Raw genomic sequence first — 16,557 nt, 5'->3', positions numbered from 1 at the left:
AAATGCAGCTCTCACAGGTACTTTATAAGGCACAGATTTCTAATAAAAAATACTGGTCTGAAAACAAAGATGATGGAGAACAGGTCATTTTAATTGTATCATAGTTTGTTAGGTTTTTCCCAGATAAATGGCTTTAAATGGCTGTTGTACAAGACTAACAGTTCTTTTTTCTTCCAGTTCTTTTAACTGCTGCCTTGCTAAATCTGACCAACTTCCATATAGCTAAACAATGTCAAAACACTGTCAAAACATGGCTCTTCTCAGACCCCTGATAAATGTTTCCTTTTACTTATGCCCAGCATCTAATTCTGTGAGGCATACAGTGAACTTAAGTACAGAAGAAGTATATATCATGGCTAATAAAAGCTGTTGATAGCCCTGTCCTCCTTGAATTTTTCTGATCTGTTTTGTATTGCACCTGTGGAGAGTAAAGCTTCTAACACCAGTTAGCAGAGCTGTGACTGAATATTCAGGAAACAAAGATGCCAGCATGTCTACAATTCAGCCTCTCTGAAAAAGAGCAAGTTGAGATGTCATGAAGTAGAAAAGCTGAATAGGGAACCCAGTGTCCAGATGGTTAAAGAAAGGATGCAGAATAGGTAGTAGACTGTGAATCAGGAAACTGATGGAAGGCAAGTGATTAAAGAAGGCTTGAGGGAAAGGAGGGGAATGTAGAAAGAGGCTAATGGCCAAGAAAAGAAACAGATAAGCAAAGGAAGCGTGGACAGTTTCTCATTGTGAACTAGGGGTATAAGGTTGTTCCGTATAAATGATCTAACACTTCTGCTATATGTTTAAGAGTTGCATAGAATGAGAGTTCAAGTTTTGGCTTCAGCTGCTAGTAGAGTAGTGTAACATGGAATTCCTAAACAGGCAATGTACAAGATGCGGTGAAGGTTGAGATGGGGCACTGAACTTCTTATATTGATTGGCAGTACTTAGTGTGTACTTTGGTTTGATGTATTTTTAAGCCATTGTGCTATTTGCCCTCACTAGCAATGCATTCCTAAGGAGAATTACTCCAATCTAAGCCCACTGAAATGAATGGCCTTAGGCTAGGGTTGCCAACCTTCCGGTGCTAGCTGGAAATCTCCTGCTATTACCACTGATCTCCAGCCAATAGAAATCAGTTCACCTGGAGAAAATGGCCGCTTTGGCAATTGGACTCTATGACATTGAAGTCCCTCCCCTCCCCACACCCCGCCCTCCTCAGGCTCCACCCCCAAAACTTCCCACCGGTGGCGAAGAGGGACCTGGCAACCTTAGGCTGGAGTAACTCCCAAGGAATGCATTGTAGGTCTCATAGCGGTTAGTAAGTTCAGAGGTCTAGTATTTCCAGCAATAGATTTCAAGCCAAGTGGATTTTCAAGACTGGAATGATAAGTTTGCATTGAGTTTTGAAAGTAAGTCTTTATGCTCACTTGAGTCTTGTTAGATTATAAAGTAATCATGCTCAAATTCTTTCATGTACACAAGCAATTAATCCATATTGTATACATCACACGAATTAGATCATAAAGTATTTACTGATACATGCAACATTTTCCTCTAATCCTTCAGCATTTTATTAAAATCGGTCTTGAATGTGCTAATAATTCAGTTAACGTTTAAAGATGAGGCTTTAGTCATTCACCCCAAAGGGAAATGGCTAAAAGGTTTGGTTGCCGAGGTTTGTTTATTATGTGTTTTAATCATAAGTAGCTTTATAACTTAGATTGATGGCTCCACCAACATGAAAAAATTATTCTGATAGGACAAAAAGGAAATGTGAAAAATGACAAAATCTTTTTATACTGTTTTCCAATGTATCTGCAGCTCTTCGAGATGCCAGCAAACAGTCTATTAATAGTGACTGGAAGATAGAACATTCTGGAGCATTCAACATTGCTGGTACCACTGTCCATTATGTTAGGAGAGGCCTATGGGAGAAAATATCTGCTAAAGGTCCCACCACATCACCATTACATTTATTGGTATGGTAACATGGAAAATAATTAGAACTGACTCAGACTATAAAGCAGATTAAATTTAAGATGGTGTACTTACCCACACACTGCAAATATGGCCATATGTTGTCTAAATGGGTGATATTGTGAAGACAATTGTATCTTTGGAAAAAGCTACTGTAAGACAGAAAGAATCAAGTTAACCTCCGTTTATATTTACTAACACAGAGGAACTGGATGGTTTAAAGACTGATTATGGATTATAAAGCAATTCCTTCATAAATCTAGATATGCTGCAGCCTATATTAATAAATGAAAGATGTTTCCTACTGTGGCTCTTAGATCACATGTGAAATTACTTCATTTGGCAAAAAAGTAATAATGATGGGGGGTGGGGGAAGCAGCTATGTTTGTTAACTGTTAACCTGATTCAGTGATCTGTTCCAGGTGTGAGCAGTATTCATACAGAAATCTTCCCACAAAACTTTTCCTCCTAAAACAAATTCTCTTTCATTTCACTGGGTGGAACTAATCCATGCAAATGTATGTGCTCCATTTAAGTGAATGGGAACCAACGCACGCAGAGGAAATCTCTCTGTGTATCTCTGTAGCTGGCCATCTCTCTTGCATGGGATGAAACCTGCAAGAAGGTTGAGAAATTTAAGAATTAGGTGATGATATTACCCATTGGTTAAGTAGAAAGGACTTTCCTCATGACTACAGAATTTTGATCATTATTTTGATGGTGTGTACCAAGGATTTGTATTCCTCAAGCAGGACCATCTTGTGATTCAAATTTATTTTAAAAAATATAAACTTACTGGATGCTTTAAGTAGCTGAGACAGCAGTAACCACAATATATTTCTGTTATATTATTGCAGTTATATAATGACTATTGCAGAAAAAATTCCAATGACTAACAGTCTCCTGACATGTATACACTTCATGTAACACACAGAGATATTTTTATTTCTAACAAAGTCATGTTGGATTGCTTTGGAGTAGCTCTTTTTTGTCTTTAACAATTGGTGTTTAATACAACTCATTCCTCCAGAAATGCCTGTTAATTATAATGAAAATTATTCTCTTTCTGCCAGCCAAGGTACACTTTTAAAGAAATTAAAATAGGATGCATACTTCTTTCTTATACGCAAAATTGATTGTTTTCACAGTATGAAAGAGAGTTGTCTATCCTTGGACAACTTCCCTGAGTTTCTGCTTCACTATTTTCCACATATATCCTGATTGGAAGGAGGCAAACCCTGAGGCATGGCTCAGTAGAGGTGCAATAGGGCTGTGGCAATGTCATTTATTGCAGACACATGACAAAATTACCCCAGCAAATTGGGAGGAGACAAGAGTGAAGTTATAAATAATGCAGTGGGAGCCTGTTCTGTGCTAGGTGGATGATCTCAGAAGAACCTTTATTTATTGACTTGATTTACACTGGTAAATTTAATTTTTTAACAACGTGCCTTAGGAATTACTGTAGAAAAGAGCAGGAATCCAGTGGCACCTTAAAGACTTACAAAATTGCTGGTAGGGTATACGTTTTTAGGAATTGCTGTTCTTTTGTGTTGTCTGTAGCATGATGATCATGTTTTCTGTTGAGAAAATTTTCTAATTTGAAGAGGAACTTCTTATAATTACTGTCAGGTTTATTGTGACCATTCAAATTGCAGCTTGCAAGCAGGATTAAAGTTTTGGGGTGGGAGTGGTGCCAGGGTAAACAATTGATGTATATATCAGTGGTCCTCACTCCATGGCTCATGAAGACCCACTTTTGCAAATAGCATCAGCCAAAAGAGCCACATGGCTATGACACACCCTGTTCACCACCCCACCAAACTGATACATACACTAATGTAATTATTAATACTAACAGTGCATTCCTAAGGAGAGTTACTCCAGTCTAAGCTCGTTGAAATGAATGGCCTTAGACTGGAGTAACTCTCCTTAGGAATGCACTGTAAATATATTACTATAGCCAGAGGCTTCAGAGAAGGGTGGGGAGTTGTTGAAGAGGACTGGCCCTTTAACATGCCATGGAAATCCCTGGCATGAGGCCCACAGCTCAGAAAAGCTAGCAGTTTCCCCAGCAGTGGCTGTTACAAGGTGGAAACCATTTGCTAACCACAAGCCCCGCTGGACAATGGCCTGGTCCAATTTCCTGGAACATGGGGTTGGGTTCGACATTAGGAAACAGTGCTCTCAAGAGCCACAGGTTGCTCCCAAGCCCCTAATTGAATATCATTGGTATAGATTCATGGTTTTATCCAGAAATCAGTTTTCTGATTTCCTTATTATTTTGCCTATGAGGTTTTGAACTGTATTTTATTATTTATTCTTAAACTTCTTCCATGGATATCAGAACATCAACTCTGTCATTGATTGCTCTGTGAACAGTGCAAAGCATTTCTCCACTTTGCTTGTGTGATCATACGAAGCTGCCTGCATCAGACTACTGGTCCATCTAGAGCAGTAGTGTCAACAGCAACTAGCAGTTGCTCCATAGTCCAGTGATCCCCCACATGATGCCCATGTGTTCCATAGTGAACACCAATGGATTTCCTGGTTGTTTCAACAACAGTGTCTCTTCTCCAACGCAAAGAGCCAGTTCTAGTCCCCCACACACACACCTGATTGGGGTAGGAGTAGGGTTGCCAGGTCCCTCTTTGCCACCGGCGGGAGGTTTTTGGGGTGGAGCCTCAGGAGGGCAGGGTTTGGCCAGGAGAGGGACTTCAACACCATAGATTCTAATGGCCAAAGCAGCCATTTTCTCCAGGGGAACTGATCTCTATTGGCTGGAGATCAGTTGTAATAGCTGGAGATCTCCAGCTAGTACCTGGAGGTTAAATCTAAAGAATTTGGCACGTATGCTGAACAAACACTAGTTAAAGAGAAATATAGCACCTAGGCTCAAATGCAAAGACACAAATACTGTGTAATGAATATACTTTATCAAAAGAATTCAAAATATAATACAGAATATTACGCTGACCAAGGTAAGTAAACTATACTTTCCTATAAAAGTTTTCCAAAGAAAAACTGCAAGTAAAGTCAAAATTTCCAAATACAAGTAAAAATGGCAAATTGAAGGTCCACACAACTTCACCCGTCAGCACTGCATACTCAGTCCTTCAGAGTTAGTTAGGAGCCTTAAGGGTCGGCTGGTCGATAACGGAGGTCTTTGGACCCAACTGAATGTTATTTGCTTACAAATAAGACTTAAGACAAATCAACTGAGGAAGCAACTTTAATTGCAAAACGTACACGAATCTGGAAGTGTCGTTTTGGACTTGGATCTGGACTTGGATTATTTGGATTATCTTGGATTCCTCTTCTTGGATTCCCTACTTGAGTTTCGTGCCAGCAGGTGGAGTAACCAGGAACTTGGACTTTCGTTTATGGACTGAGTATGCAGTGCTGACGGGTGAAGTTGTGTGTGTCAGAGATGCAAGGCTGTCAGATTAGTTTGACAGGTTGCACTGAGATCAAGTAGATCTGTAATGATGTCATAAGTCTGGAAAGTCCCTGGATAGCCTGAGGGATCTGGCCAGAACCGGTTTGGGCCAGATGGCTGATGCAATGTACTAGCAACAGGTGAATGACTTAGCATCTACTTTGATTGGTTGCCTGAGATGGCATATTGTATAAAGCTGTATAGAATGGAAGCTTATGTGTTGGGATGCTATGAGTGGAAGAGTGTAAGAGGAGTTTGTATTATATCTGTGCACTGTAAAATAAACAAGCACTGCTTTTCTAGTAGCAAGGAGTTCTGGTGGTGTTTTCCTGGACAACCTGCTTAATCCGCTGGCTCCCGCGTCAGTGTGGACCTTCAATTTGCCATTTTTACTTGTATTTGGAAATTTTGACTTTACTTGCAGTTTTTCTTTGGAAAACTTTTATAGGAAAGTATAGTTTACTTACCTTGGTCAGCGTAATATTGGGTATTATATTTTGAATTCTTTTGATAAAGTATATTTGTTACACAGTATTTGTGTCTTTGCATTTGAGCCTTGGTGCTGTATTTCTCTTTAACTAGTACCTGGAGGTTGGCAACCCTAGTTAGGAGGGACATTTTATTACTTGGTTTTTATCTGCCTTGGATCCTAATTTGTCAGTAGAAAGGCAAGCTGGTAAATTATTGAAATACAGTTAGAACATAGGAGGCTGCAGGGAGAAACAGCTGCCTCCACAATAGAAGGATGCTTTGCTTGCAGGCAAGCTCCAAGTATTTTGTGATTGGCCCCATCAACTTGTCATAGGCATTTTGTGATCCCCCCATCAGAGCATCCATTTTGTGGGAGCGTACTCTCTATTCTTAGGATTCCAAAGTGCCCACAATTTTAACAAGATTGGGGATTCCTACTGTTGCCTAAGGCCTCAGAAAGAGGTTTCTCTCTTTTCTACTATCTGACATCCTTTCAACTTGCAGTGTATTCCTGAGGGGTGGGGACTCCTTATGAGGTGGCTTGACCTCTATGCCAGTTTCTGTGCCACAAGTGCCGTGCACACTGGCACGGACGCCAGTGTGGGGCCACTTACACCGTCCTCCCTGGATCACGGCGGCAGCACAGCCATCAGATGCTGGCGCGGCCTCCCAATGGCATTCTCCCAGCACAAGTCCTCACGCTGGTATCCCAGGAGGTGTTCCCGAGGCTTTCTGGGGGTGGAGCTGCTGTTAGGCAGCTTTCTAACCCCTTTTTCACTGGAAATACCCCCCTAATGCAACATTGCAGCATCACTGTTTGCAATGGGGCCTTTCCCTCCATTTTGGGGTCGTAAAATTTTTTAAACAACCTTTTTTTCCCACTGCAGCAGCTGCAAAACATCATTGGAGACGCTGCAGCAGCACCACAGCCATACCATCCCCAGCCACTGCGGCTCTCAGGAATGGGCTGTAAGGATGCTAGGGTTCTAAGCTGGTGCCATATACATACAGATTATGTGCTGTGCCACAGAGCTATGCACGTTGCATGTCTACTTCATTTTTTAGACTCTGTAATAACTAAGCTTTCAAATCTCTGTTCTATCTATGCTACAGGTCCTGCTTTTTCAAGATCAAAATTATGGTCTACACTATGAATACACTATTCCCTTGGATCCCTTGCCAGAGAATCAGAGCTCCAAAGTATCTGAGCCACTTTTTATGTGGACTCACTCAGGCTGGGAGGATTGTGATGCTATATGCGGAGGAGGTAATGGTTTTCTAAAATCTGTAGTATGATAAATATTTGGTGGGTTAATGTTTCCTGTTGTATTAGCACTGTCCTTAATGTCACTTGAGCAAGATCATTGTTATAGGAAGGATAAAACTTCCTTTTCAGTTTGAGATTGTCTTTCTTAAAACAGATGTACTTATAGTTAAAAATCTACCACGTTATCAAATCAAAGCATTCAGGAAGATAGGTCGATTTAAAGGTTGTGCTAGATGTGTCTCACCCCCAATCCTAGCAGTGATCCAGCATCTCTAAATCATGCACAGAGCTACTCCATGACCTCCATTTAAGCAAAATGGAGAATGGATGTTCAGATAGTTTCTCCTTCAAAATCTCAGAAAACTTTTATATGCATGGAGGTTTAATTTTATTCCATGATTGAAATGAAGTGACCTCAGCAGGATAAAATACCATAGAATCCACCCTCCAAAGCAGCAATTTTCTCCAGGGGAACTGATCTCTGTCATCTGGACAGCAGTCGTAATTCTGGGTGATCTGCAGCCCCCACCTGGAGGTTGGAAACTCCAGTTTTCATGGAAGAAATGGATGCTTTGGAGAGTGGAAGGTGTGGTATTATACCTTTCTGAGGTCCCTCCCCTCCTCAAACCTCACCCTCCTTAGTCTCCACCCCCAAATCTCCAGGTATTTCCTAGCCTGAAGCTGGTAACTCTATCTCCATCCCATTCAACAGCCAACCTACTTTTATCTGCTCCTCTTTCTTAAGTTTTCCCTCCGTCCCCGGCAGCCTCCACTTGGGAAAACTGTGGCCCAATTTTGTGGTGCCAGCCCCTGGGTCAGGCCCACTTGCATGGTAGGGAACCCTCAAGGACTTGTGGAGTGGCACGTCACTTTTCCCCCTATCCCCTCCCCACACTATTTTTTCTTTCTCTCTCTCCAGAACCCACATATCCTCTCTCTGTTCCCTGCCTCCTTCTCTCCTTCTCAGCCATTCACCAACCTACCTTTTATCTGCTACCCATCTTCAGCTATATTTATTACTCATTTATTTCATGTATACCCATCTTTCTCCACAGTGGGGATGAAAGCAACTTACGTTATTTTCCTCTCCTCCTTTTTATCTGCACAACAACCTTGTGAGGTAGGTTAGTATGTATCTGGTCCAAATTCACCCAGTGAGCGTCTACACAAGATAGGGATTTCAACCTGGGTCTTCCAGACCCTGCTCTGAAGCTCTGCTAAATCACACTGGCTTTCTTAGGTGGCTGCTGTTGAACAGTAGCAAGCAGCCAGGTGTAGCTGAGTCATGCAATTTGGGTGCTTTCAAGACTACGAGTTGCTTCCAGGCATAGGGTTGCTAACCTCCAGATGGGAACTGGAGATATCACAGAATTACAACTGAAGTCCAGATGACAGAGATTTGTCGCTTGGAGAAAATTACTGCTTTGGGGTGTGGACTCTATGGCATTGTATCCAGCTGAGGCCTCTCCCCACCTCAAACCCTGCCCTCCCCAGACTTTACCATAAAATCTCCAGGAATTTCCCAACATGGAGGTGGCAAGCCTAGTCAGGTCTGACCCCAATGAGTTCTTCCTCAGAGGCCAAAAATAGGCCTGGAAAGGGCCTTGTTCTCTCCCCCTGCCTTTTACTGACAGAACCAAGCCTGGAATCTGTGGTTGCCTAGCAACAGTCACTAAGGGAATCCATTGCATAAAGCTATAGGCTCTCCTTTTATCATTTTTTTTTTAAAAAAAACCTTGTACTTTGGAAGGCAACCTTGTATTTTTTTTTTAATATTTCACATTTTTCTGCAAACCTGGTGTGTAGAAAGATCTGTCTTGCTGGTTTGTAGAAAGATCAGTCTTGCCGGTTCAGAGCTCCAGTCACCAGATTTAAGTGACCTCAGATGTGGCTGACTTTGCTATTACGATATAAGATATCATCACAGACTATCCACATATTATATGATCACAGAATATCCACATATATTCCTTCTGCTCCAAGATTAATGCTGTGAACAACAAAGATTCACGGTCCAATTTCTGTGCATGGGACTAATTCATGTATGTGGGGTAGGCTAAGGATCGGAAGAGGAACTGGAAAGAGGTTCCAGAAAGTAGCTGGACATGACTATAAGGGAAAGGCAATTGAGCGAGACAGAGGCTTAAAGAAAAGGTATGACAATGATGGACTAGGGAATCAATGGTTCTTCTACCACTGCTAGAGCATTGTGGTCTAAGAATCTTAAGAGGCAATGAGGGTGGAAATGCTGAATTTCATGCATTGGTTTTGAGTGACTAACCGTTGCTGTAGCCATGGGGCTTGTTTGTTTATTATTCGTTTAAAATTATTTTTGCATCTCTGTTCATGAGCACTGCAGGTAACGAATCAATGCGCAATAAAGTTAGCACACAATCTCATTCCAATCTGACCCCACTTGATCTCAATAATTTTGGATTATCATTCTGTTCTGTAACTGAGCTCCATTTCAACAATCTTGTCTGAACAGAACTGCTGATATTCCTTTTGGCACACTACTATTTGGACCAGCTACTTCAGAAGAACCAGGATGTCATTTACTGTGGCACATGAGAATTGTGCCATATATATTGTAAACAACTAAGTAGACAAGAAATTATAATGTATTACACATGAATTGTTGACTTTTATATGACTGCAGAGATGAATATTTAGCAAAGATTTATTGTCGTAACAATTTACCATCTTTGTCTATGATAACTGGCACATTGTCACCTGTTGTTCAAATATATTTAGGAAAAAAACCAACGTTTTTCTTCAGATATTTTCTAGTCTAAACTTCATCTTAAAGATATTTTAAAGCAACTTTTGATTCATTGTAGTCATTCTTGGAAGGCATTCAAAGGCATAGAGCAGTATATCTCAGTGGACAGAAGAGACCAAATTACATCTATTTCATGTGCATAATAGGTTGCAATGTACACTGAGTTTATTTCCAACTTAAATTGATTCCTAGCTTGATTTTATTGCATGAAAAAGCATGCTTCATTTTTTCTAAGCCTATTGGGGACTCCAGGTTTCCTTTCAACAACAAGTCACATTTTAGCAGATTTGTTCAAAAGTTACTTGTGTAAATCTATTTTCCAATTACTTTTATCTTTTTGTGTTTTATTTTCCTTCTTTCAATTGAAAAGGCATAAATGATACTGACTGGATCTAAAGAATCACACAATTGTTTCCCTGTATTCAAGGGAGTATTCGGATTGTGTTTCTCAAAAGGCATCCCCCCATGTAGCATGTCATACTACTTTTAAAACTAAAAGAACTTTCAAAAGCAGTTTGTGGTATGGCAAGGGATCTGCTGTTCAAAGGAAGAAGACCTTTGGCATGCCTGAAATATATTTTTTTCATGAAAAACAGCTCTTTGAGAAGCTGCCTTTTAAATCAGAGTTTCCTGCAGTTCCACACACTTCTGTTTTGTGTCTTATCAGGAGAAAGAAAGACAACAGTATCCTGCACAAAGATTATGAATAAGAATATCAGTTTTGTGGACAACAAGAAATGCAAATATTTAACAAAACCTGAACCACAAATCCGAAAGTGCAATGAACAGCCGTGCCAGACAAGGTGATAGCGAGTCAAATAATTAAAATTTTAATTAATGCTTAGTCTAAAAAGGAGCATCACTCAAAGATCTGTTTCTGACATAGGGTCCCTCACATTACAGTAGGTCATAGAGGCCTTTGCAAGGAAGATATGAAATGCCACAACATTTAATAATATGTAGGGCAGTGACCTGTGGGCTGCAAAAATTTGGGATGGGGTGGCTGTGACCCAAACATCACCAGTTAACCATCACGACTATAAAACACCTTGATATTATTTATAGATAAGCTCTTTGAACTCACATACTAGGCAAACTGAAAGGAAGAGTACTTTGATAAAAGTGTTAATAGGCTTATCAGAAAGGAGTAAAAACAATATAGTTATTAACAAATAATTCTGCAGCAGATTTTTCTTCATTAGGGAATTTACTGTGTGAACATAGCAAAATAAAGAATGTTTAATGTGTTTTTAAACTAAAGTCACTGTCAGAAGTGATACTTGTGGGTATACTTTATTAAAATGTAAGGGGGTTGTTTTTGCAAAGTGCTACAATTAAAAACTGATCAACACATTTAATTAGAGTTATAGATTTATTGACATTATCCAATATGTGACATTATAGCAAATGAATATTGCTAGTTTAAGATCATGGAAGCTCCCATTGAATATATTCTGGATCCTATAGATCTCCAACAATTAATCTACACTCTTTTTTTGTGAGCTCTGATGACAGATGGAGGCAGTTTATACAGATACAAACAATGTACTACTGTCCTTTCTTGTTGCCTTGTTTTTACAGCAGCTTAGATCTGATACTGTATTGAAAATATAATAATTCTTCTCCATTTTCAAGGCACACTTATTTCAGTTTCTCCATGACTGTTTCTACAAAGTGTATAACAATAGACTATACAAGTGTAACTCCCAAGGGATCACCCATCCCCATGGATCTTCAGTTTTCAGTTAAAAGTCTTAAGTTGCAATCCTAAAGACACTCACTGTCCTGGCAGTAATCCCCAGAAAATAACATGGGATGTACTTCAGAGTACAATTGCGTAGTATTGGCCCCTAAATTGCTGTATGGTTTTGGAATTTGGGGGCTACATTTGCTTAAACATGGCCTGAAACAAAAAATAGTAGTAGGAGTAGGATAGACTCATGTGCATAACATACATGAATTCAGTCATGTATTATATAAGAGGAAATGGTCTGGTAATTTGTACTGTGTTTTGCAAAAAAATATAAATTCTGTGCCAAAACAGGATGAGGACCTGAGCTGATGTACTTATTGCATATAGTGTTGTGTCACAAAGCTGTTGGCAAGCCAGGTGGTTATAGAATGTAATATACTTAAATTATCCCATTAAAAAGATACTATCATGTCTTAAAGAAGAAAAAGTCTCAAGGGAAAAAACTAACATCAACAAAACAAATTTAAAATAGATCAGATATAAAAAGATGTTAAAGCTCCCACATGTAAGATAGCAGTATGGGCTAATAAGAAAGAAAGTAATAACAGGAATGGGAAATGAAAGAGGTAGTTAACTTTTGAAAATGTGCAGAGGATGTTACAATATGCATTATATAGGAATCTAAGTCCTTCTGTAACAATAGTAATGAAAATAATTGGTTGGTGTAAATGCTGTAGATTTCTCAGATAATAATAATAGGTGATTTGGAACACAGCTCAAAGCTTTTTGAAGCTCTGTTGTTCAGAGGGAACTCTGGAATCAGTACTCACACAACATAATTTCCAATCCACAGGGCAGACTTATAAATACAGTGGAGATCCCTTTGTCCAGGACAGAAAGAACATAAGAGGTGCCAGCTGGATAACATCAGTGGTCCATCTGGTCAAACAGTCGCTAACCAATTGCTCTGGATGACACAGCATAGAGGCCAAAAAGACCTTATGTGGCCTCCTAGCACTGGTATTAAAGTTTGCTGTCTCTGGATGTGAAGGTTCCTTTAGTCAGCACAGATAGTACCTTCAATGAATCTGTCTGTACCCCCTTTAATGTCATTTTCATTCACTGGCAGTCTATTGCAACAGAACAACAGATTCAGTTCATTAACAATGCAATCCTATGCAGACTTACTCCAGTCTAAGCCTATTGATTTCAGTTGACTCAGTCTGGAGTAACTCTGAACAGGATTGCACTGTTTAGAAACCATTCCTGCGGGGGGGAGGAACCATGGTGGCTGGGACGTCACAGCTGAGAAGCCTCCTCAGAGTCTTCCTGGCTTCCGCGAAGGGGAAAAAAGCCTTTTTTCCAAAATAAAAACAGGAAAATAGGCTCTTTCCCTCATAGGGGAAAGCGGGCCTGCGCCAACTAAAAAGGTGCAGGATCTAAAAAGGTGGCATAGGACCGCCAGCATCCCAGGAGGTGTTCCTGAAGTGAAAGGGGTTTGAAAGCTGCCTAAAGGCAGCTTCCCTCCCAGAACGCCCTGGGAACACCTCCCAGGATGCCAGCGTGGGGAGTTGTGATGGGAGAACGCCGGTGGAAGACTCCACTGGCACCTGAGCCCCATGCTGTGGCATGGCATCCTGGGGCCAGCAGGGATGCCCTCCACGGTGGCGTAAGTGCCTGTTATCCTGGGAATATACTGCATCAGTGACTTGTGGAATGGATTAAAGCTCTGACCTTCAAGCTAACTCTGCAATGCCTCAATAGAAGGGATCATCACATTAATGAGATCAGTTTAATAATGTTCATTTTTTAAAAATCCGGCTATACAAGAAAATACTGTTAAGAAAATAATCTGCTTAGACAGGAACAGGTAGTAAGTACATAATTTGTATATTCTGGTGTTTTTAAATGTAGATGGATGATGACTGAATGGACTCCATGCTCAAGGACATGTGGAAAGGGAACTCAGAACAGACAGGTAGCCTGTACTCAGCAACTCAGAAATGGAACCTTAATCAGAGCACGTGAGAGAGACTGTCTTGGACCAAAACCTACTTCCTCCCAGCGCTGTGAAGGCCAGGATTGCATGACAGTGTGGGAAGCTGGAGTGTGGTCTGAGGTGCAGTATTTGTATTTATTCATAATCTCTCTCCTATTTATTCAACTTATCCAAATTCAGGGGCTTTGTTGACATTAAGTCAAGGGTAGTGGAAAGTACCATCAAGTTGCAGCCAATTTATGATGACTCCCATAGGTTTTCAAGGCAAGAGATGAGCAGAGGTGATCTGCCATTTCCTGCCTCTTCATGGCAACCCTGGGCTTCCTTGGTGACAACAATCAAGCCAGTGTTCCTGTGGTCCAGCAACTCTGCTTCCCCCTAATTTTCCCCTTCACAGCTGAGTAGGGTTGTCAGTCTGGGGGGAACATGGGGGGTGGCAATGGCATGCTGTCAATTCTGGGTTTTCCCCAGAAGTGACCTCATGCTAGTTGCCTGACAGCTATTTTTGTTTGTTGTTCTCCTGCCACTGCTCAGGAAGAGAGGGTTGCTGGTGGGAGACCAGGCAACCCTACAGCTGGGCCATGGTGTAACAGCTAGGAAGGTTAGCAGTATTACTTAGAAATTCAACCAGGGCCCTTAGTCAACAGCCTAAACCATCTCAGGTTCCTGAACTGGCATTGTAAACTACTGGCCATGTTTCCCAGTTTATATGAGATTTGTGAGCAAATAGGAGCATTGTGAAGCAACTGCATTTACTATATTGTTTAGTGTGTACCTTGTTCTGCTACTCTTTATATTTGCACTGTGTCCTTTTGTAAGCTTTTAAAAAGAATTTTGCTCATGTTACTGTTTTTTAAGTGATCTCTGTAATGTAGAAATCATAGGCTTGGGTGCATCTTTGAAAAATTAGGATATATAGTTGTATGAATTTTGTATAATGTTTAACATCTTTCTATAGTGCTCTGTAAAATGTGGCAAAGGAGTGCGGCATCGAACTGTGAGGTGTACCAATCCTCGGAAGAAGTGTGTCTTATCTACAAGACCTAGAGAAGCAGAAGACTGTGAAGACTATTCCAAATGTTATGTCTGGAGAATGGGAGACTGGTCTAAGGTACAGCATGCTTTCTACTAATGATACTCAGCTTTTGAAAATACCCCCCATTACATGTTCAATAAAGAAGCGCAGATAGAACAGCATTTTATGTTGGATGAAAAGTTGCCCATCTTCATGTGGAAGTTGAATTCTGCTCATAGAAGGAGCTCATCCTCAAATGCTAAGAGGAACTAAATCTAGAAATATTATTCTGTACACACAACAGAATACACACAACCATTTGCACAACTTATTTCACATAATGAACCAAAAGAATGCTGTAGAATCTTACCTGTTATATCACATGTATAACATTTGTGAAATATTTGTGAAACAGTTAGCAGCTATTTTCCTTTTTGCCCAGAATTCTTTGGATGCAACTGCTCTGAGCCTGGTCTCGGCAGGGGAGAGTGGGGTATTAAACTGAAATAATAAATAAATAAACAAACCCTATGTGATGAGGATAAGCCAAGGAATAGAATGTATGTTAAAAATTACAGCACCATAGACAAGCTATAGTTATGCCTGTAATTTAAAATCTTACACTCTTTAAAAGAGACATACATTTTACACTTTTTAGACGAACTTTTCCCAGTGAACTTTAATTATTATTGCTATTTGTTTTCACGTACTTTTTCATCTACTTTGGATTGAATATAGTTGTTTTAATAAAGGTACAATTTGTTGATATATTTTACTTGTGATATTGCAAGGTTTAAGATTCATTTTCTTTTAATATAAACTTTGGTAATTTGTAATACTCACTTTCAGTACAAAATGCTTCTCCAGCTTGATTTGAATCCAAACCGTAGAAGGATGGGGCTGTGGCTCAGTGGCAGAGCATCTGCTTGGCATGCAGAAGGTCTCAGGTTCAATACCCGGCATCTCCAGTCAAAGGGACTAGGCAAGTAGGTGATGTGAAAGACCTCTGCCTGAGACCCTGGAGAGCCGTTGCTGGTCTGAGTAGACAATACTGACTTTGATGGACCAAGGGTCTGATTCAGTATAAGGCAGCTTCATGTGTTCATGTGACTCCTCTTTTTACCTGCCCTTTTACACCTGGCTCTGCTGCAATAGTTGTTCCAGCAGCAGCAGCAGTTCTTTCTCTCCCCTTTCTCTTTATAGTACTACAGTAGTGGGGAGGAAAGGGTGTCCTTCCATACCCTCAGTTCCTGGAATGCTGTACATTAGCATTCTAGGCACCAGCAACAGGGAACATTTCACAGGACACCTATAACATTCAGTCAAGTACACACAGACCAATCTGAATCCTTTGCTAGATGGAGAAAAATATTCCTTATTACTGAGTCTAGGTATTTTCTGATTTTATGTGAATAACAAAATCATTTTCTCACCATCACAGTTATGATACTGTCTTTTATAGACATGATACAAACAAGTATTTCACACTGCTGTAAGGGAAATTAGTAAACCGTTGTGAATATTTAGTGTACTTGTGCAGTTTTTCAAGATTTCTATCAAAGGAATAGCTTATTTTAATTTCTGTACCAGGAAACAAGTTCAGATTCAACTAAACTTGGATTTCTATCTTTTCCTCTCCATGACTGCACTGTTCTACTTTCAGGCATAGTATCATGAAGTATCATAAAGGTGGCTCTGCACCCAGAATGCCCCGGGAGGCTGAGCTGGTGTCCCAGGGCTGCTCTGCCACGGCAGTGCAGGGAGGCTGGCATGAGCACCCTGACACTGGCATCCGTGCCACCCTGATCAGCGCAAGCATGGTGTATGCCATAAAGGACCGTGCAAGGACTAAGTATCCGCCCAAACCTCCCTCCCCACCTCCAAGCAATAGCACAGTTTGGGCAGCTGATTAAGCTCGCA

At 40.5% G+C, this 16,557-nt stretch overlaps 1 protein-coding gene across 1 annotated transcript in view; it reads left to right on the top strand.

Annotated features, from left to right (window-relative positions):
- The window catches only part of ADAMTS19 (ADAM metallopeptidase with thrombospondin type 1 motif 19), a 117,961-nt gene that overhangs the window by 91,422 nt on the left and 9,982 nt on the right, over positions 1–16,557 (top strand). The window contains exons 16-20 of the mRNA XM_056848030.1: positions 1,816–1,973; positions 6,995–7,148; positions 10,598–10,733; positions 13,538–13,742; positions 14,581–14,733. Coding sequence (XP_056704008.1) covers positions 1,816–1,973; positions 6,995–7,148; positions 10,598–10,733; positions 13,538–13,742; positions 14,581–14,733 — 806 coding nt within the window. The remainder of the gene's footprint in view (positions 1–1,815; positions 1,974–6,994; positions 7,149–10,597; positions 10,734–13,537; positions 13,743–14,580; positions 14,734–16,557) is intronic.

Source organism: Euleptes europaea, chromosome 4 (genome assembly GCF_029931775.1).
Source record: "Euleptes europaea isolate rEulEur1 chromosome 4, rEulEur1.hap1, whole genome shotgun sequence".
NCBI lineage: Eukaryota > Metazoa > Chordata > Lepidosauria > Squamata > Sphaerodactylidae > Euleptes > Euleptes europaea.
Note: the sequence above shows the minus strand (reverse complement) of the source record. Positions and strands in the feature narration are given on the sequence as shown.